Source organism: Trachymyrmex septentrionalis, unplaced genomic scaffold (genome assembly GCF_001594115.1).
Source record: "Trachymyrmex septentrionalis isolate Tsep2-gDNA-1 unplaced genomic scaffold, Tsep1.0 scaffold20, whole genome shotgun sequence".
NCBI classification, from domain to species: Eukaryota; Metazoa; Arthropoda; class Insecta; order Hymenoptera; family Formicidae; genus Trachymyrmex; species Trachymyrmex septentrionalis.
Genome location: NW_017305180.1, coordinates 4,674,280 through 4,695,578, shown reverse-complemented (window position 1 = coordinate 4,695,578; position 21,299 = coordinate 4,674,280). Strand labels below are relative to the sequence as shown.

At 30.2% G+C, this 21,299-nt stretch overlaps 3 protein-coding genes and 1 pseudogene across 3 annotated transcripts in view; 2 read left to right on the top strand and 2 right to left on the bottom strand.

The window, feature by feature from the left end:
- LOC108747749 (glutamate receptor ionotropic, delta-2-like) overlaps window positions 1-790 on the top strand; it is a 7,860-nt gene extending 7,070 nt beyond the window's left edge. The window contains exon 10 of the mRNA XM_018485449.1: window positions 719-790. Coding sequence (XP_018340951.1) covers window positions 719-782 — 64 coding nt within the window. The 3' untranslated portion in view covers window positions 783-790. The remainder of the gene's footprint in view (window positions 1-718) is intronic.
- Window positions 791-1,296: 506 nt separating this feature from the next.
- On the bottom strand, window positions 1,297-4,436 carry LOC108747561 (annotated as a pseudogene).
- Window positions 4,437-5,425: 989 nt separating this feature from the next.
- Window positions 5,426-19,644, top strand: LOC108747560. Its single transcript, XM_018485119.1, has 18 exons — window positions 5,426-5,764; window positions 6,001-6,116; window positions 6,969-7,139; window positions 7,359-7,612; window positions 7,830-8,038; window positions 8,226-8,500; window positions 8,772-8,966; window positions 9,483-9,545; window positions 14,151-14,284; window positions 14,805-14,968; window positions 15,291-15,629; window positions 15,852-15,967; window positions 16,317-16,484; window positions 17,300-17,553; window positions 18,583-18,791; window positions 18,870-19,144; window positions 19,231-19,425; window positions 19,512-19,644. The coding sequence occupies exons 1-18, from the start codon at window positions 5,426-5,428 to the stop codon at window positions 19,642-19,644; spliced, it is 3,609 nt and encodes a 1,202-aa protein (XP_018340621.1).
- LOC108747751 (dynactin subunit 5) lies at window positions 10,271-11,459 on the bottom strand. Its single transcript, XM_018485452.1, has 4 exons — window positions 11,266-11,459; window positions 10,876-11,063; window positions 10,619-10,730; window positions 10,271-10,536 (listed from the first exon to the last, which is right to left on the bottom strand). The coding sequence occupies exons 1-4, from the start codon at window positions 11,311-11,313 to the stop codon at window positions 10,339-10,341; spliced, it is 546 nt and encodes a 181-aa protein (XP_018340954.1). The 5' UTR covers window positions 11,314-11,459; the 3' UTR covers window positions 10,271-10,338.
- Window positions 19,645-21,299: the final 1,655 nt, after the last annotated feature.

The window sequence follows — 21,299 nt, the reverse complement described above, 5'->3', positions numbered from 1 at the left end:
CGTTCGAGTTATTGTGGCATAAGAGGTAAGATTTAAGGGGATGCTGGAATGACGAAATTTGACGACACATTGTAGACGTATGAATATCTCTGAATTCACTGAATAGAATAAAAAATCTTTTTACGGGATTAAAATAAGGAAGTGCGACACTTGATTTTATACTAAAAATGGGAAAAAGATTTAAAAACATACATTTTTCAGCTAGTACAGTTATCTGATTGTACTCGATTTAGATAGTTTCTTAAAATAAAAGTTTTACAGCTCGTATGAACAAAATGATATGGTACCACTCGTTAGATTAAATAAACATAAACGAAGAATATTCAGTTTATGAAACTAAGTACTAAAAAAAAAAGATTTTCACTCAATTGTAATTTGCTTGCGTATACTTAGCAATGATTTATAATAGTAGCAGGCAGTATGTATAACAGAAGGTGCTAGAGAGAGATGATGTTCCAAATTGTTAGAAAAAATGGAGAATAGACAGAGAGAAATATATATACATATACGCACACATACACATTTGTAATTGCGTAACGCAACAATGTATGTGCTATGATATGTCTGTACTAAAATAAAATTGCAAGAAACGGAATGGACATTTTCAATTTAAAAAATATGTACTATCGACATTGATCAAGTTCAAGCGTTGCTTCAACATCCCCTTAAGAGAAACTTCGTTACCATGCCTTGCGCTATTTATTATCTTTTCTCGTAGGCAAACTATGAACGCGACTAAAAAAGTGTCAAATGCAAAAACCAACATGATATATCTTGATTAAATGCCTGCAGAAATGTGTACTACTTCGAAAGAAATTCTAAGGCATCTGATTTTCCTCAGCTTTCTGTTGCAGTGCGTTTAATTTAATTATGAACTTCATAAAAATCTTGATTAGAGATTCTTATTACTTTTTTAGATGTTTGTATCCTTTAGTAATAAACGTGACTTATCGATATAATTTTAATATAATATGTTGTCATTTAATTTGATGTAAAATTATGAAACACTTACGCCTCCTTTAATGAGGTTTTTAATAATCTTTTTTATGTAGAGAAACACTGTGTAGAATAGATTATTTTATAAAATAAATGTATACAATGTGATTAATAAACAAGCTTCCTTTATGATTGTTTCACGTGTACAGTTGAAATTAATTGCTTATAAAGTATAAGAAATAAATCTTACGAGTTACGACGATTACAATGATTTAGTTAAAATCAGCACCGACAGTGGTATACATGAATTATTATCTATATAGCACAGATCTCCAAGAAAATAATTTGACAGCAAGAGCATTAAACATGTGCTGGTGAGAAGTGCTCATAGTAATTCTTCGTGAAGTCTACCATAATCCAGAGTGCACTCAGGCAGCTCTTCGACGCACGTCATTGAACTGCCAGAGAAACGAATAAAAGACGGCACAATTGTTTTTAGTTACGACCGCGCTGTCCTCAATGTGGCAACAGTCCTTCAGAACGGACCGCCAGCACTGTAGTAAGACAAATACGATTGAATGTGAAGGAATTGCACTATACTCACTTGATTTGGCAAATTTATTATACGTACAATTATATCATTCTTTCCGTAAACAAGAACTGTCCAATGCTGCGTTCACGACTATAATCGATTCTTCCACAAATACGTGATTTCCCATTGTTAGAGGAAAAAAGGTAAACCTATAATCCAGGGTTTATCACTTTAGAATTTAACATTTAGCGTAATTGTATTAAAGAGTTCTCGCTCTCGTTTGTAAGCTGCGAGTCTTGATATTAAAACTAGTCTATTAAATCTATTAAAACTATCAATCCAGTAAGCAAGAAAAATTTTGAAATATTTCAGCAACGTTGTAAATGTTTCAAAATTTTCTCGTTTACTGGAAATATAACATATATTAATATAATAAAAAACTTTACTTACCTCCAGCTAAATTTCTTGATACGTCAGATGACGGCATCCTTGCTAATAATACAATAGCTACCCGTTCTGACATTAGCCAGATCACCTCTAATGATAGATTCAGATTGCACTGTTACTTCTTCATAGATCTGTTTTCTGTGGCTGAACTAGTGTACACTTTTGGATCTTAAATTGAAAAAGGTATATGTTTGATATTTGTTAAAAGCGAGAAACTAGAAAGAAAGTTCTAGTGCAGTTTAGTGCAAGAACAGAAAACAGATCCCATGTAGCATAATATTTTTCAAGCCACAAAATACAGCCAGCCTGCTCACCTTAAGTCTGTTCTTTTTAAAAAGAGAAAAGATGAACTGTGACTTGAAAGGTAGTCATCCAACCGAAAGAATTTCAAGAAATTCAAATAGGCCTCTTACTTCCAGAGGTCTAAAATAGCGAAAAAATGAGGTTGCGTATCACGTTTGAATATCTATGGATGCATGATATCGCTAAATAATTACATTTGTTAAAGTGTTTTTATAGCAAAAATTAACATATTGAAAAAATCCTACAATTTATCATAGCTGTTCCGTCTATTTAAAAAAATATATATATCTTCATAATTTTAAACCCTCAGGGTGATGACTCGAAGTCACTAGACAAATATAAGATAATGTAATTTTAGCCGTCATTTTGGTTTAAAACATGGAAAAATTCAAAATTGAATGCAATTATCACATTAGAATAATTGCAGTTAAGATAATTAGAGTTACCCAATTTAAGTGCGGATAAGTTACATTTAAAATGTGCACCATCCGATTTTGACACAAAACTTTTGACTACATTATTTTATATAGTTAGTAACTTTAGTTTAATTTTCACTCCTGAAATTCGGTAATTGTTACAACAATTACATTATTGTTACAATTATTATTTTACAAAGTAATTAAATAAACAGTCCGAATTTAATACATTACATTAATCAGGAGTATAAAAAATGAAACTTTCGTAAACAACAAGTTCTTTACCTACTTTTACTTATACTTTTACTATCGTATTTAATTAAAATATAACAATGCTTAACTTAATATATGTGAAATAAATTTATCTGATATAATAATCGCATTTACTGTTCAACACGAGAATATATGCATCGAACATATGCGCCAGAGGTGCTCGGAGTGCAAACCTTTATTTCACGATAAGAAAAAGCAAGACAATCCTTCGAAAACCATAACCGCGACATTGAGAGTAGGCTAAGTCTCTCAGGCCTGTCTACTTCACGGATTTACAATGCTTTACACTGCCATTATTGTCTCAAATAGTGTATTTAGAGGGATGAAAAAGCATTCGTGAGAACGAGGAAAGCTGGTGAACTCGTGTCTCGAGAAGCACCCAGAAGTATATAATTTGTTGACAGACGTTAACGAGCATCTATCATGTATTTTGAATATTTCATCAGTCGTAATAACGCATGTTGACTTGATTGCTCGTCATTTTTTTGCGGACTCGTTTTACAATGCAGAATTATGCAACTCGCTATGTAATCATGAATATATTGAGAGATTATGGTGCACAAACGATCGATTCTCTCGATGATCCTGAAGAATTTCCGCAGTTAGCGGAGACAAACGCAGTCAGGATGATCCTCATTATCCTGTGCATCCTCGCGCTGTCACTCGGCAATGACGTAATCGCGTCATTTCGCGTCGACGATGTTATCGTAAGATTTATCGTCAATGCGACGCCCACTCTATTTCCACCTTCGAGAGTATCTCTACATCTATGCAATAACTATGGCAAGATTTTCGTGCATGTTCACATGATTTCTATATATATTAATTATTCATTGAAGGGGAAAGGAAGCATTCAAAATTTATAACAACTATTAGCTGTAATTGCAAAAAATACACTAATAGAGAAAGTAAAAAATGCTCTTCTACAAGGTGCTCTTCCTGAAATTCGCGAATCAAAATATTATAACAAGAAAGTTCTCGGAAACAAATAAGTTAAAAAAAGTATTTGCCATGTTCTTTAAGTATGACGGTTTAAAATTGGTCACATACGGATTATGGCTAAATGGATGTCTGTCTCTGAAACCGTAATCTACGCGTTCAGCAGCCTCAACTGTTCGATGAGCGTTCGCTATATTTTTTTTAGATCATCCAGTAGCAGACTGAACACGGATCCGTTCCGCAACAATTAAATCTGCTGAACGCGACCAATGATTGATCAATTTTAAATTTTCATATTTCAAAAATTATCGGTTGGAATGAAAAATGACAAAGATCTTTTTTAACTCATTTTTTTCGAGAACTTTCTGGCTGCGCCGTATTTTTTATTCGCGAATATCGAGACAGACTGTATAATAAATAATAAAAGAAATTCAGTCAGAGTCTCTAAATACAAATGTAAACGTGTAAATATGAGAATTTATCTCACGTGTAATATGAGAATATTGATTTTGACAAATTTACGTACTAACACAAGGCAAATGTCCCAATGTATTTCAGATTCTCTCTTCTCTTACCCTTTCCTCCTTCATTAAATCTACAATAAAAAAAAATGATATGCAAACAAAAGAGAACGAGATTCTTGAGAGATAATAATATATAGACCCTAAGAAAGAAAATCCACCATAAATTGTCTCCTTTTCTATTTTCTTAGTTAAATATAAAAGGTCCTTCGTTGAATAAAGATTCGCAATAGACGCACATTTATTCAAGACATTTAATGTTCTTGCAAGATTAAATAAAAGACAGCTATAGACAATCCTTGCTGAAAATTACTTAGATATATTTTCAATCTTCCAGGAGTTGGCTTTTCTTTCGCATACAGCACATCTAACTCTATTTGTATTACATTTTGTTCACTATTCAGGTAGATTTATCCATTTTCTGATATGTCATTGAACGACGTGTAGATATATTATCCATTTTACTATTCAACAAAAAGTTACAAGTCTAAAAAAAATATATTCTATTAACTTTTATCTCGGAAATAATAACAGATAAAAATGCTACCGATAAGTCAACAAAATTATTTTCAGATCTACATACGTATATCTAGCTTAATTTTTAGATACTTCCATAGAATCGTTCTTTCCTTATATATATAGTGCAATTTCTATCTTTACTTATTAATAAAAATAACGCATAAAAAATATTTATTGGAGTTAAATTAAATGTAATATCCTTTCGCAGATGATACGATCAAATTATCAAGAATATTGTCGAGCAACTACTTAATGCATAATATTCATAACTTCTACGAAGAACTTAATCCGAAGATTTACAATAATTTAGAACATCAAAACCTATATATGTTGAACTTAGATTGCGATTATGCTATTGATATTTTACGACAGGTAACAATATTTATGTCTACGAACACATTATATAATAAAAAAAACTTTCTTTACATTCGCTGATACCTTGACTGATGAGACTCACAATTTCGTCATGTATCTTATACCAATCTTCTAATTTATCATTATCGATATCTGATGTGAAATGATAGGCACACTCGAAAAAGATGTTCATCGCTCCGGCAAAGTGGTTGCTTTTTCAAGATCGAAAAACGATGACCGACAACGATGATAACGTCAATTTAACTTTTACGTATGATGACTCTGTGTTGGAAATTTTTGAGGATTTCGCGATTTATCCTGATAGCGATGTGATCCTCGCGCGAAGATTCGATGGCGATTTTCTCGAATTATTATCCATATATCGACCAAGTTCACAGAAAGATGTAATATGGGAAAATCGTGGAAACTGGACGATCGAGAATGGTTTGCAAATGAGCACTTTCGATGTGGCTTCAGCACGAAGGAGAAACCTTCAACAGACGGCTCTTAAATCTTGTATCGTGGTACTTTTAAAATACAATCGTTATGCACTTAAATACTAATGAGACGTCAAAGCATTTTGTAAGCAAGCTAATGTAATATGTATATAATATAACATCTAATATTAGACGAAAAGCTAGTACTAGTGATGTTTATAAATTTCAAAAATGCTATGATGTAGCCTCTATTTTAAGTACTAATTTCCTTTTAACAGAAGAGATATTTTCTTTCAAGATTTATTGTTATTGCACACATATAGGTGACGGATCCTAGCACCATCAACCATTTGACTGACTTCAAGGATAAATTCGTAGATGCTCCCACAAAGGCTAATTATCCTTGGATACTGCATTTAGCGAACCGAATGAATGCAACGTGAGTTCAATCTTTGAAATCTATACCTATGCCAAAATATTTTGTTGAGGTGTTTGAAATAAATCCATGAAACGGAGATCAATTATAACGAATTGTCTTGTCAATTTTCAAATCACGAATGCAAGCTTTCAAACGACGTAATAAATTGGAACTAGGGATTAATTAATGAGGTTAAAGTGAAGTAATCGAGCGATAATTTCATGCGTCAAAAAGAATGATAAATTATTTTGAACTGGAGAACTACACGATTAGACGCATGAGTTGAACGACTTGTTTAATCAAACAAGCATTACATATTTATTAATTACCATAACAGACAATTTGCATGATTATTGTATAATATGTACTCCTGTTTCTAATTGGATACTTAAAGTCCAAAATTTATTATTAAATCTGTAAATTTTGCGACATAACTTTTTTAATCTTTGCTCGTCTAGATAATCGTATAAATACTCGTACAAAAATATTTAATTAAAGAGGAAGCAACTTTTTATATGTATGTATATCAATTTCTATTGTATATCAGTTTATACTTTTTATTTCTATCTATTAGCCGATCAATACATTTTTCTTCAATATTAAAGAAAGAATTTTGATAAAAGCTATTAATATTTTTGAATAATCGTTTCTGATTAAAAAAAATGTCATATATATTGAATTTATGAACACGAGATGCGATATGTCGAATTTGCTGGTTACGAAATACAGCTCAGCAACATACAAATGCTTATATATGTATAACATATAAGTATATATAATAAATATACACATTTGATATTTATATGTATAGCAGTTATATTCGTTAGCATATTGCGTTAATTGCCGATTCAAAATTCAATATTTTTGCTTTAGGATAAATTTTGAAATCACGAACAATTGGGGATATCGCACTAAGAATGGTTCTTGGAGCGGAATGACTGGAATGTTGGAACGGCGTGAAATTGATATCAGCGGTACCCCCTCATTTCTCGTGCCGGAACGTATGGATGTTATTCAATACATCCCATTGTATACACATACGAGGTAAAACGATTATTTATTAAATTGATTTTCTATATCTTCTCTTTCTAAAGACAACAGCTGGGAGAGGCAGGAAATAGTTAAAATTTCAATTAGAATTTATAATTTAGCTTTTAAATATATACTTGACTAAAAAAGATGATTGAAACTGCTATTTTGATTACTTATTGTTAGCCTTCATTTTATTACACTTATTAATATTTTATATACAAATTTACATAGGTTCCGTTTCGTATTTCGGCGACCTTTACTGTCAACTGTGAGCAACATATTTACTCTGCCTTTTCAACGAAACGTCTGGATAGCAATTGCAGTATTTCTCGTTTTGGTCTTCTGTTTGCTCTACTTATCCATCAAATGGGAATACCTACGCGGTAGGATGACAAAATCAGCAGCCTACTGGAACCAACTAAATCCCAGCAAGCCAACAATCAGCGATAATCTTCTCATTCTTTTAGGCGCATTTTCTCAGCAAGGTAGATAAAAGTTGTTCGATAATATAATCATAGACTCGGAATATTATTAAAATGATTCCCAAATATTATTCCACAATCTCTAGGTACAAAATTTTATCTTTTCCGTGCAAATACGTAAACCAAAACATTTACTACATTTTACGATGGATTTATTTTCATTTCGTTCAACGTGAAATTTATAAAATTATTATATTCTCTCTATGTATAAACTTTGTAGGATATTGGTACGAACCCTACAGAGTTTCGTCTCGAATTGTCACTCTTATGTTATTACTGGCCTCGATGAGTCTATATGCGGCTTATACAGCGAATATCGTGGGTTTGTTGCAGTCTACCGCGGATTCTATCAAAACTCTTCCCGATCTTTTAAACGGTCCTTTAAATCTGGGCGTGCAGGATGTAGTATATAATAGACATTATTTTAAGGTAAATAAAAAATCGCGAAAATTAATAATATAAAAAATTCTTATAATGTAATAATATAATCACTAATAATTATACTTATACAATTCATTGTTAAATACTACTTTTATTACGGCGTAAAAATTATTAACATATAGCAAAGATACAAAAATAGATTACAAAAAAAGATAAGTTCTTTGCGGGATGATAGTCTGTCCAAGATCCCGTTAGGAAGACAATCGTAGAACAACGAATCGAGCCGAAAGGAAGCAAATCTAACTGGATGTCTATAGAAGAAGGTGTACGTCGCGTAAGAAACGAACTCTTTGCATTTCATGGGGAAATTGGTTCAATTTACCAACTGATGCAAGACACGTATTTGGAAGAGGAGAAGTGCGGTTTAACCGAAATCGATTTTCTAAATGTCGTGTATCCGCTGATTATGATACAAAAGCAATCACCTTACTTAGAGATAATAAAAAATGGGTAAAAATAACATCTTTAATTACCTTCACGTGAACAAGGAACTTTAAATCATTAAATTATAAAAAAGTTCTTCTTGAAAGTTAAAAGTCTAAAACACATCGTGTTTACGACAACAAGTCGTAAAAACACATTTTACATACACACTTATTAAATATTTCTAAAACCAGATTTTATTGACACGTTATTTCTATAAGCATGAACTATCTCGTGCAATAACTATCTCATGATATAGTAATTCTCGGAACGTTCGACTTAGGAATTATGTTTTCAGAGCTCTAAAATTGCGAGAATACGGACTCACATATCACGAGGAATATCACTTATATACGAGAAAACCAGTATGTTCGAGTCAAACTAGTTTCATCACTATCGGTTTCACAGAATGCTACTTCGCGCTGGTCATAATGGGCTACGGAATACTTTTTTCTGTAATCGTATTTGCGTTCGAGTTATTGTGGCATAAGAGGTAAGATTTAAGGGGATGCTGGAGTGACGAAATTTATCGACATATTGTAGACATATGTATGAATATTTCCGAATTGGTTGAACAGAATAGAAAATTCTTTTACGGGATTATATAATACTAGATGCAAAATAAGGAAATGGGGCTCTTGATTTTATACTAAAAAACAGAAAAAAGGTTTAAAAGCTTACATTTTTTAGCTAGTAGAGTTATCACTTAATTTAGATATTTTCTTAACATAAAAGTTCTATAGCTCGTATGAAACTGAGGTATCACTTATCACATTACATAACGAACATTGAGTTTATGAAACTAATTATTAAAAGAAAGATCAGTTGCAATTTGTCTGTGCTACAATATGTCTAAACTAAAATGATAATGCAGAAAAGGGAACTGATATTTTTAATTCAAAATTTAAAAAGTCTGTAACAATCATTACAATCAAGTTCGATCATTGCTTCAACATTCCCATAAAAGAAACTGTTACCATGCCTTGTGCTATTATATTTTTTCTTGTAGACAAACTATGCATGCAATAAAAGAAATGTCAAACGCAGAAATTGACATTGTGGAATATCTTGAGTAAATACCTGCAGAAATGTATATTACTTCGAAAGAAATTCAGAATCATCTGATTTTCCTCAGCTTTCTGTTGCACTATATTTAGTCTAATTGTAAATTTCATAAAAATCTTGGTTAGAGATTCTTATTACTTTGTTAGATGTTTGTCCTTTAGCAATAAATGTTACTTATTATTGTAATATGTTGTAATTTAATATAATTTCAAAATTATCAAATAGATACAGCTCCTTTAATGAGGTTTAAACAGTCTTTTTTTTATGTAGAAAACACTGTTGGAATAGATTATTTATAAAATAAATGCATACAATGTGATTAATAAACAAACTTCCTTTATGATTGATTTACGTATACAGTTTGAAATTAATTGCTTATATAGTATAATAAATAAATCTTACGAGCTACTATTGCAGCTAAAATTAGCCATGACGGCAACATATAAAGATTGTTATCCATACAGCACAGATCTCTAAGGAAATAATTCTACAGCAACATCTATTAAGTCGAGACATACTTAAGTGCAAACGTATATTTAATTTATTAAACCCGATTTCTTAGTGATTCAAATATTCTTTATTAATTCAAAAGTATAACAAAGTATATATGCATTAATTATAAAAAAATTTACACGACTGATTTTATATTTTTTTCAGCTGTAACTCTTTTAAATTTTCTAATTGCTATCACGTATGCTATATTTATTTTATCTTAAATGCAGAACGTAAACATGTAATACATTTGAAAAGAATAAATCTTTCGACTGTAACGCTATTGTATATATATAAATAAACGAGGATTAAACACGTGCTGGTAAAAAGTGCTCATAGTAATTCTTTGTGAAGTCTACCATAAGATCCAGAGTGCATTCAGGCAGCTCTTCGACGCACGTGGCTGGACTGCCAGCGAAACGAGTAAAGGATGGCACGATTGTTTCTGGTGGTACGACCGCACCATCCTCAATGTAGCAACAGTCCTTCAGAACGGACCGTCTGCCCTGTAGCGAGACAAGTACGATTGATGGTGAAGGAATTGCACTATACTCACTCAATTTGGCAGGTAAAAGTTATTATACATACAATTATAGCATTCTTTCCAATGTAAACATAAGAACCAACCAATGCTGCGTTTACAACTGCCCGTTCTCCCACAAACACATGATTTCCCATTGTCAGAGGAAAAAAGGCAACCCTAAGTAACATTTACCACTTCAGAATTTAGCATTTAGCATAATTGTCGCTTTTGTTTGCAAGCTGCCAGTTTCAATTTTAAAACTAATATCCATTATAGCGCTATCAATATAACATACACTAATATAGTAAAGAACTTTACTTACCCCCTGCTGAATTTCTTGAAAGGCGGTCGGATGACAGCATTCTTGCTAATAATACAATAGCGACCCGTTCTAACGTTGGCCAAATCGCCTCTAATGATAGCGTCAGATTGCACTATTACTTTTCCATGTAGCACAATATTTTGCGAGCCACACAATACGGTCAGCCTGCTCACCTTATTTCCAGAGGCCTAAAATAGCGAAAAAGTGAGGTTATGTATCACGTTCTGAATATCTATGAATACAAGACGTTATTAAATGATTAAATTTGTTAAGTCGTTTTTATAGCATCTGCCTCTTAATAACAGAGGCTGTGACGTTATAATATTCATTCTTAATTATGAATATAAATGTCTTATTAATGTCGCATGCTTTAGTTCCTTTGATTATTACCGTTTCAACATATTCGGCTTTGTTGTAATAAATATCTTGAGGCTCCATCCTGAAGTATCTTCTTCCTACACAATTGTGTTACTTAATTCAATTCAAAATATTAATGACAATGCTCCAATTAAGTGTCATTCTTTCGAATATATCGAGAAAATCATTCGATGTATAATCTAAAGTAGATAACTAAACATTTCAGAAGTGATCAGCTGACGAGTAGAATGCATGTCGCCATCTGCTGTCAGATCTGTGCATTGTTTTCTGTCGTGAAAAAAGATCGTCGTGAATTTAATTCTCAACTGATATTACGAAATCATTTTGTTACAAAATATTTCTATAAACAGCGTAATAAAAAATACTACAAAGCAATGTGCAAATGTATGCTAATGTGCAAATGTGTTTTAAAAAAGCTTTGATAATTAAACAGTTAAAAGTTAATGTATTTATTGTTCTTGCAGCAAAACAATTTGAAGTTTTAGCAAAATTATATTGGCAAATAGCAATTAGTATTCTTAACAATTTTTGCAGTTTACATAATTACTGATAGATTTTGCTACTACAGCAAAATTTACTAGCAATTATAATTTTTTTTTCGTTTCGTTAGAACAATATAAAATCAATATGCATATAATTTAAATTTTTCTATTAAAGTTAAATGTAAAAATCGTTAAATGTAAATATCTAAAGTGAAAATATGGAATATTGAATTTTATTTTTGTAATAATCCTTTTGCTCTTTATTTTTGATTCAAACTATAATTCATCGCAATAGGTATTATTAGAATTATTTTTTAATATCAATTTTACTTTTCTTTTATATAACAATAAATACATATTATATTGTGTATGTATAATAAATATTAAATAAAAATGTAATTGTTACTTTTATTTATAATTTGAATAAAAACTATATATGATCTCTTATAAATTGAGAATCATCTCTTGTAAATTTGTCATATTTTTGTCAATATGTTTTTGTAAATTTTAATGATCAATTTCCTCCGCTGCATAATTAGCATCCTAATACAGTACATAAAATGCAGAACTGACGGAGAATATCGAGTTGTCTCTCAGAGTTATTATTTGTAAGAAGAGAATCGTTCATAAATCTTGTTTATCCTATTGCAGGTAAACTGATAATTCCGAATATGTGAAATGTGCATATAATCGAGAATATTAATAGAACATGTTGGAATGTATGATATTGTATCAATGATTACATGATATTATCAGATTCATGTACATGATTGATAAAGAGACTGGGAAAAGCTCTCTTGCCTCACACATACTAATACTAACTTATCACGCAAGATGTCAACAAAACTTATCAAGCAATTGTTTTGTAGAAGAATTTTCTTTTAATAAGACAAAAGTCCGATATATTTTTATATCAAAGTGTTAATTTTTTTATAATAAAGAGATTATTTTTCCTTTGTTGATATTTCTTATTGATTACGTCACTGATGTACGTTACCTTACAATTAATATCATGACCCAGCAAACGAGAATGGATTGAAATAAATTGAAATAGATTCAGATTTTCAGAAATATTGATTCACGAATGTTAAAATGAATGCTTTTCAATCCTGAATGCATTTTTATTCATTTATAGGAATTGGAGCATATCTCTATGCCTTTCAATCTAAAAATAATATTAGCTTTTTGTGTGCAATTGTGAATACTGTTCAATTCAAAATTTTGAATAGGAAATGCAGTTTTTCAATCCATTTGCATCCAATTGAATCTAATTAAATTCAATTGAATCCAATTAAATCCAAAAAAATATTCGCTATTTAAAATACGCGCGTTCGGATAGAAAAAAATTTCAATCCATTTTAATCCATTCTCATTTACTGCGGAAAATTGAAAGGAAGCTATAAACAGACACACATTAAGATAGATAGGATAGACGTGGAAATTGTTCAAAATAAATTATGCTCCCTTAAGTTTCGTCCGGATGGACATAACTTGTAGCACAAGTCGCAGTGGTAAATTCGTTTAATCTAATAATTTTATGTGAGTCGAACTTGTTATATTTTATAGCTTTACTTATGATTGTGCGCATACAGCACATAGATACGAATAATTCAAAGATAAGACAGTATATTTACAATATTATACAGATTCACACATGAAGTTATACTGCTGAAGTTATATTGCTGCGTTATAACGTGTTTAAAAAGAAGAGATACTAATGTAAATCTTGTTCCTAACATAAAGTTACGCGTGTCATGAACAGAGTCGATGTATCAATATTTAAAATTGAACACTATTTCTACTTTTATTGTACCAAAATTTCTTATATAACATATAAGCAATGATAAAAATTGTTTATGTCGTGGTATGCAAGAAAAATTTTATCGGTAAAATGTACGCAGAAATGTAAGAAGAATGTCGTAAAAATTATATTGTGTGATAGTAGAGTACGTAAAATCTCAGCTGCGGTTTTTCACACACAAAATATAATGCAGACTCTGAGTTTCTTGCAGCGGGATTTCTTGCACTGTCATTACTCAAATTGTGCTTTGAATAATTACACTGTCGAAAGGGAATCGTGAGAACGATGAAAGCTGATGAAATCCTAAAATCACATGTTTCGAAGCTACATTAGAGAAAACCTCCGCGGGCTATACATTAATTGTATCAACGTAGCGTCCGTCACAAATGCTAAATATTTTACGTACGATAATATTCCACTCATTACACCGATTGTCTCTTCATTGCGTCCTTTTTTTGCGAACTACATACCGCATCAATGTAGCGTCCATCACGAACATTAAATATTTTATGTGCGGCAATAATCGACTTATTATACCTATTTTCCTTTATTACGTTTTTATTTTTTTTGGATTCATAAGCGATTTTCTTATGAATGGGAATATCCCAACTCAGCAATACGCAAAAAGATTACGGTTATAACGGATGTCTAATCGATACTGTCGACAATCCTGAAAGGATCTATTTGCAATCGCTTAGCGAATACAAAAGCAATTGGAATGTTTTTTGTCGTTCTATGCATCCTTGCAGTATCGCTCGACACTACATTCTCTCGTCGAATCGACGATGTGATTCTACAATTTATCGTCGATGCGACGCCCATTTTATTTTCGCCATCAAGGATATCTCTACACTCGTGCATCAGCTATGGCAAGATTTTCGAATTTATAATTTATATTTCGAGACTGTTGAAAATATGACGATTAAAAGAATAAAACTAATCATAAATTTTGAAGTAAACATTGAGGAAGAGAGAAATTTTTTAATTTGAATAACATATTTGAAATTCATAACGTTATATGAACTATCATATATTACTGTGAACTTTATTAATTTTGGAATAGAATATATCGTTACATCACTCTAAATTATGATGATTTTAATTTACATAAGAAGGCGCCCGCGAAAAAATGTTTCACATATGTAATACAATTATATAAAATTATATATAATTATATATAAAATATGTCCATAAATATAACATTTTTTTCCCGGGCGTACAAAAATATCTCAAGAATTTTATACTCTATACTCTTTTCTTTTTCTCAGATGATACGATTAAATTATCAAGGGAAATGTCGAATCATTATTTGGCACATTGCATTCATAACTTTGTCGATGATCTTAAAGAAAGAATTTATAACAATTTGGAACATCGGAATCTGTATGTACTAGATCTGAACTGTGATTATGCTATAAAAATTTTACGACAGGTAGGTGTCAAACATCGTTGCAAGTAAAATGCGAGCATAAGTATAATACACAATTTCTGTGAAAACCTCAGCATCTTATTTAAAAAAAAAACTTGTAATAATTTATGTGTGTACTTGTAATAATTTATATCAATAATTCTGGCCACTTAAAAAATACAATGTTTATTCATGATTGCACAATCCAGCATTGATTACAATTCATTGTCAAGAAAAGAGAAGTCATTAATGTTAATGTACTGATGGAATATATGAGTTAATTATAGGGAATTTTTTTATCATCCTTTTAAATCAATTAATTATCTATCTGATCATTACGCGATAGGCACATTCGAAAAAAATGTTCATCGCCCCGACGAAGTGGCTGCTCCTTCAGGATCGAAGAATGTTGATCGATAACGCCAACGTAACTTCTACATATGATAACTTAGAGATATTTGAAGATTTAGCTATCTATCCTGACAGTGACGTGGTATTCGCTCGAAGATTCGATAGTGATTTTCTTCAACTGACATCAGTATATCGACCGAGTCCACAACGGACAGTAATATGGGAAAATCGTGGAAACTGGACAATCAAAAATGGTTTACAAATGAGTACTTTCGACGTGGCTTCGGCAAGAAGAAGGAATCTTCAGCAGTCACGTCTTAAGTCCTGTCTCGTGGTACTTTGAACACGTATTCATGCACTTATTGTACAATGAAACGTACTTATCATATCAATGATATATGATATTATATTTACAAGCATTTAATAATATACATAATATATTCTACTATTATTTTATCATAAAATAAAAAAAATAACGCCACAATTTAACCTATATGTTTAGTTTTAGATATTCAAAACTTTTTGCGTATAGAAATACATTTTTCCATCTTTACAGATGACAAATCCTGACACAATTAATCACTTAACTGATTTTAAATATAATATGATAGATCCTATAACAAAGCTGAATTATATCTGGATACTTCATTTAGTAAATCGGATGAACGCAACGTGAGTTTTGTTTTTTTGACGGTAAAATATATTGGTATCGTTAAAATGCTTATAAAGAAAATTTTAGAAGAATAAAAAAGCGGTTTGTCAATTACTTTATAAATTTAACAATCCTAAATGCAATCTTAAAATGATAATAAAGGTATTATAAAAACATGATTATTAGTCAATTAATTTAGAGTGATTACACAATTATACAATATTTGATAAAATCATATTCGTTCAGATTATAATTAGCGTACGAATGAAATCGTTTAACTATATAAGTAATGCGCTTTATCAGCACAAAAATAAAATATAAGATCTGAACGTCGAACACGAGGAAGTATCTCGTTCTTCTATTTTATAGAATAAGTTTCGACATTTCCAACAATTGGGGACGTATTAATAATGGATCCTGGGATGGGATGGTCGGAATGCTGCAACGACATGAAATTGACATTGGCGGCACTTCTTTGTACATGCTGACGAATCGCATTCATATATTAGAATACATTCATTTATACACACGCTCTGGGTAAAATAGCACTTAAAATCTAATTAGTCAAAACTTTGATTGCTCTATTATACATGATTATATTCAAATATTTATTAAAATTTAGTACATTTCTTCAGTGTAGCTATATATAATAATTATATTAATAAAATAATATTATATTATGCTCAATTAAATAAAACAATTACAACAAAAATATGTAAAAGGCTACGAGCAAAAAGCTAGATATTGTTTGCTAATAATAAATAATCTATTTAAATATTCAAACAGATGTTTCGACCATTCGAGTCATTTTCAATGTTGAATAAATAATTTACAAGAAATGGTTATACATTTCGAAGTTTGAACGCAAATTACCCTAATGATGTTTCTGAGTTCTGTTGACTACAATTTATTGTAATATATTATCTACGTATTTGAAGTTCCAATTCCAATGAAAAATTTTTCATATTATTTATTTGATTAGCATATCATGTCAATTAAATGGATCTATAAATTCAGATTTTATATTAAAATTAATATGTAATTTATTGATAATATTGTTAGCATTATGATTTAACATTTTTTCTATCGCATCTGTATTTTTTTTCCAATGTTTTTCTAATGTTTCCTATCGTATCTTTTTTAGTATTAGCTACGTTTACACCGTGCGCGATCTATACAATATGTGTCTATGTTTAACCTACAGGATAAACAAGGACACCTATTGTATAGATCGCGGATTAAGCCCACGATGTAAAGTTTACATTGTAAACGTAGCCAATATATTATTTGTCAAAATCTAATATATATAATATATAATACTAATATTGACGTAACACATAAATTTTGTGCAGTTTGTGTTTCGTGTTCCGACGACCATTATTGTCGACCATAAAAAACATCTTCACCTTACCCTTTCAAAGAAATGTCTGGATAGCAACCGGCATATTCCTCGTTCTCGTCTTTTGCTTGCTATACATGTCTATGAAATGGGAACACTATCGAAATACTTCGAAAAAATCGGCAGCTTACTGGAATCAATTAAATATTAGCAAACCAACAATCATCGATAATTTTCTCGTTATTTTAGGTGCATTTGCGCAACAAGGTATAATCTAATGTAAAAGCTTTTATAAATCTTAACTTGTAAATAAAAATATTCAAAAAATAAATTTGTAAAATATGTACAGTAGAAGCTTTTTATTTTTATTTTATCTATTATTATATAGAATTATTAGAACTTATATATACATATTCTGGAATCGCTCCTCAATTTCCTTATTCTGATGAGTGAAATAAAACCTTTAATATTTTCTGTTTTTTGATCTTTTTTTCATTAATGATCACGTGATTATACGATTAAAAATCTGGACAAGAGAAATATAAAGATTCAAATTTACATCGAAAGAGTTACTTTAGAGTAGTGATACGCAACCAGCAATCCGTCGGCTCACAGCTGAAAATATAGAATTATATTTTTTATTTTACGCAAATTTAAAATGCCTTTTAAAATATCTTCAAGTTACAACAAGTAAGAGTTTAATGCCTCTTACGGTCGAAGCTGGATCTTAGATGTTTTTTAAATAATTTCTTTGAAAATTTATATACTAAATATGTAGTTATGTTTGATTGCGACTCACATAGAAATTATTTAAACCATAATCCAATTTTAACCATAATAGGCATTGAGCTTTTATTATGTATTACACATATATGCTCTTAATAAGTCGTTTATTATTGTATATTTTTAAGGATTTAATATTTAAAAATATAATTTATATTACATAAATGTATGACATATTTGTAAAGTAGGTATTTGATTTTTATAAATAATCTTGATTTTTTATTTTGTTATTGATGAGATAAAATTTAAAATTAATCATTTTAGTTATTTTTTTTACGCAAAATGTTACAATATATAATAACATTATTCTGTCGCTGTCTAATGGCGCCAGACATCGTCCGACGTCATAAAATATATGATAATATATACATATATATGTATGTATATATACCTATATATTTGAAAATAGCCTTTTTTTAAGACACATTGCGTAACACTGCTTTAAAAAATAATGATGCATTGAAGTATTTATGAGAACTAAAAATAGAGAAATTTTATTGCTTCCATTTATAGGATATTCGTATGAGCCATATAGAATCCCATCTCGAATCATCACTCTTATGTTATTACTGACCTCGCTAAGCCTTTATGCAGCTTACACGGCGAATATAGTGGCTCTCTTGCAAACTACCACGGACTCAATCAAAACCCTTTCCGATCTCTTGCATAGTCCGTTAAATTTAGGAGTACAAGATGTAGTATTTAATCGATTGTATTTCAAGGTAGATAATTATTTTAAAACAAAATTATATAACAAATGATTATATTGACAAAATAATTTTCTTTTTATTGGAATTTAGGCTTCTCAAGATCCTATCAGAAAAGCGATCGTGGAGCAGAAGATTGAACCGAAAGGGCACAAATCGAACTGGATGAGTCTCGAAGAAGGAGTACGCCGTGTAAAAAATGAACCTTTTGCATTTCATGGTATACGAAGCCCGATGTATCAAATTATTCAGCACACCTATCGAGAAGAAGAGAAATGTGGCCTAACTGAGATTGATTATTTGAATGAGATATACCCGGTTATTGCAATCGCGAAAAGATCACCTTATTTGGAGATAATAAAAAATGGGTAAGTTTATGTTGATTTTTTTTTTGCGTTGCAAAATGCCAGATAAATTCCAATAGTATTATAGTACTCGAGAAAAGTATTTTCAGAGCTTTGAAACTACGAGAATATGGTCTTATGTATCGCGATGAGTATCGTATATACATAAAAAAACCGACTTGCTCGAGTCAGACTGGCTTCATCACCATCGGTTTTACGGAATGCTATTTTGCGATAATCACAATGGGCTACGGAGCGCTATTTAGCGTAATTATATTTGCTCTCGAACTGTTATGGCACAAAAGGTAATATTAAAAAAGAAAACTCTTGTATACATACGTAATATTAAAAAAGAAAACTCTTTTATACATACTATCTTAATCTTTTACAGACAAAGTATGAATATGCTAGAAGAGACAGTTCCAACTATGGTAGAAGAAAGGAAATCTGGAATCATTGACGCGCGCGAGTGCAATAAATTAGACTATTGTGAGAAAAATGTGTATCTATTTGGCGAAATTTAAAAGAATTAAAACTTTCTAAATATCTGCTGATGTAGCAAACAAATTAACTTGATTACTTCGCAGATTCTTTTCGCGATTTTAACGAAGAAAAGCCGATAGTCAATATTAATTTAGCGCACATATTAATGTAACATATTATGGTAATTAATAGTAAAAATTGATAGTAAAAAATGTGTATGTAATTCTACTTGTACTTAAAAAGAAAGCTGATCCTTCAAAATTTTCTCAACGTGTACTACAATGGTATTGACATTGCAGCTATTTCAATTTCGAAAAAAATTTCCATCTTTGCTAAAGTCGACTAATAAAGAGAACTACACTTATAATTAATACATACTTTTAATAAAGATTATTACATATATGTATTATATATAATAGCGTTTCTATTCTTTCAAAACGTAAGAATCAATATCGTAGATATTTTTCATGACATGAGAAATAATTCTAACGAAATGTGTATTAATTTATAAACTAGTGATGTGTTAAAATACAATGAGTGATTATGTTACAAAATTACAAAATACTATTAGTATATACGTTAAATTTAATTATACGTTTAAATTTAATTATGCGTTTTCTCAATTCATTCTATTTTGTATGACAAATCCCTTATGTCTGCTTCTCCAACAATTTTATTTCAATTACCATGAATTTATTAATTGTTATATACATATACAAATAATATTTTGTTTAAATTTTTAAAGCAGATGGAAATCTATCATTCCAACTGTTGTCATTTAGAAATTGAATACTGTAGTGACATCTGCTGACAAGATATTATATCAATTTACGCAATGAGAAAAATATGATTATATTTCGCGCGAATATACAGAATGAATCAGACTATACAGGATGAACCAGCTTTTTACCCTAAGAAAATAATTGACTGCATTCATTATAATTCAATAAGGTATGAAGTCGATGATTTTCTCATGGGATAAAAAGTTGATTCAACGACTCTGATTCACCTTGTATGAATCCTGCGAATTTATAATTTTCAGCTGGACATTATGTGGATAGCAGATATATTACTGACAAATACGACAAATATACTAATCGTGAAAAGAATAATCGTGATTTATATTTTTGAATTAAACAGTGCATATATTTTATTTATATTATATATATACATAGTTTTTGTGTAATAAAATCTACAAAGATAGACTTTGTATTTTATTGTGGTATAAAACCTTTTTCCCATTCACCAAAAATGAGTTATTAGATATACTATTATGTTTATACACAATACAAATATGAGCTTGTTAAATTAAATTATATCTAAATTTCTATTACATTATTACATAATTATAAATTACTCTGTTCAACAAACAAATTACTTTTTTTTCTCTTCAAAGTGCCAGTACATCTTCCAAAGGTTTTTCTCGTGTTGAACACAATGCCACATGCCATTGACAAAATTTGCGTAATTTTCAATAAATTAAGATAAAATGAATTAAAAAATGCCTTCGCAGCAATATTGTAGAGATTTTGCAACAATATTACTGTAAATTCTATGTATGGATGGTATATTTAATCGTTTTTAACATTTTTAACGACAAAAAAAATTTTATTTCTAATAATAATATCTACGGCATCTAAAAGTACAAATCAAATACTTTTAAATGAGTTTTAGATGTGATTATACGACTTATTAT

Bases quoted from the DNA above. Each gene is read 5' to 3' on its own strand.
- LOC108747560 (XM_018485119.1), top strand. From the start codon at position 5,426: ATGTTCATCGCTCCGGCAAAGTGGTTGCTTTTTCAAGATCGAAAAACG. The intron at 7,613-7,829 runs GTAGATAAAAGT...TAAACTTTGTAG, and splicing joins AGGCGCATTTTCTCAGCAAG to GATATTGGTACGAACCCTAC. The intron at 16,485-17,299 runs GTAAAATAGCAC...AATTTTGTGCAG, and splicing joins CATTTATACACACGCTCTGG to TTTGTGTTTCGTGTTCCGAC.
- LOC108747751 (XM_018485452.1), bottom strand. From the start codon at position 11,313: ATGGAGCCTCAAGATATTTATTACAACAAAGCCGAATATGTTGAAACG. The intron at 11,064-11,265 runs GTAATAATCAAA...TCGCTATTTTAG, and splicing joins AAGCCGAATATGTTGAAACG to GCCTCTGGAAATAAGGTGAG. The intron at 10,731-10,875 runs GTAAGTAAAGTT...AATGTTACTTAG, and splicing joins TTCAAGAAATTCAGCAGGGG to GGTTGCCTTTTTTCCTCTGA.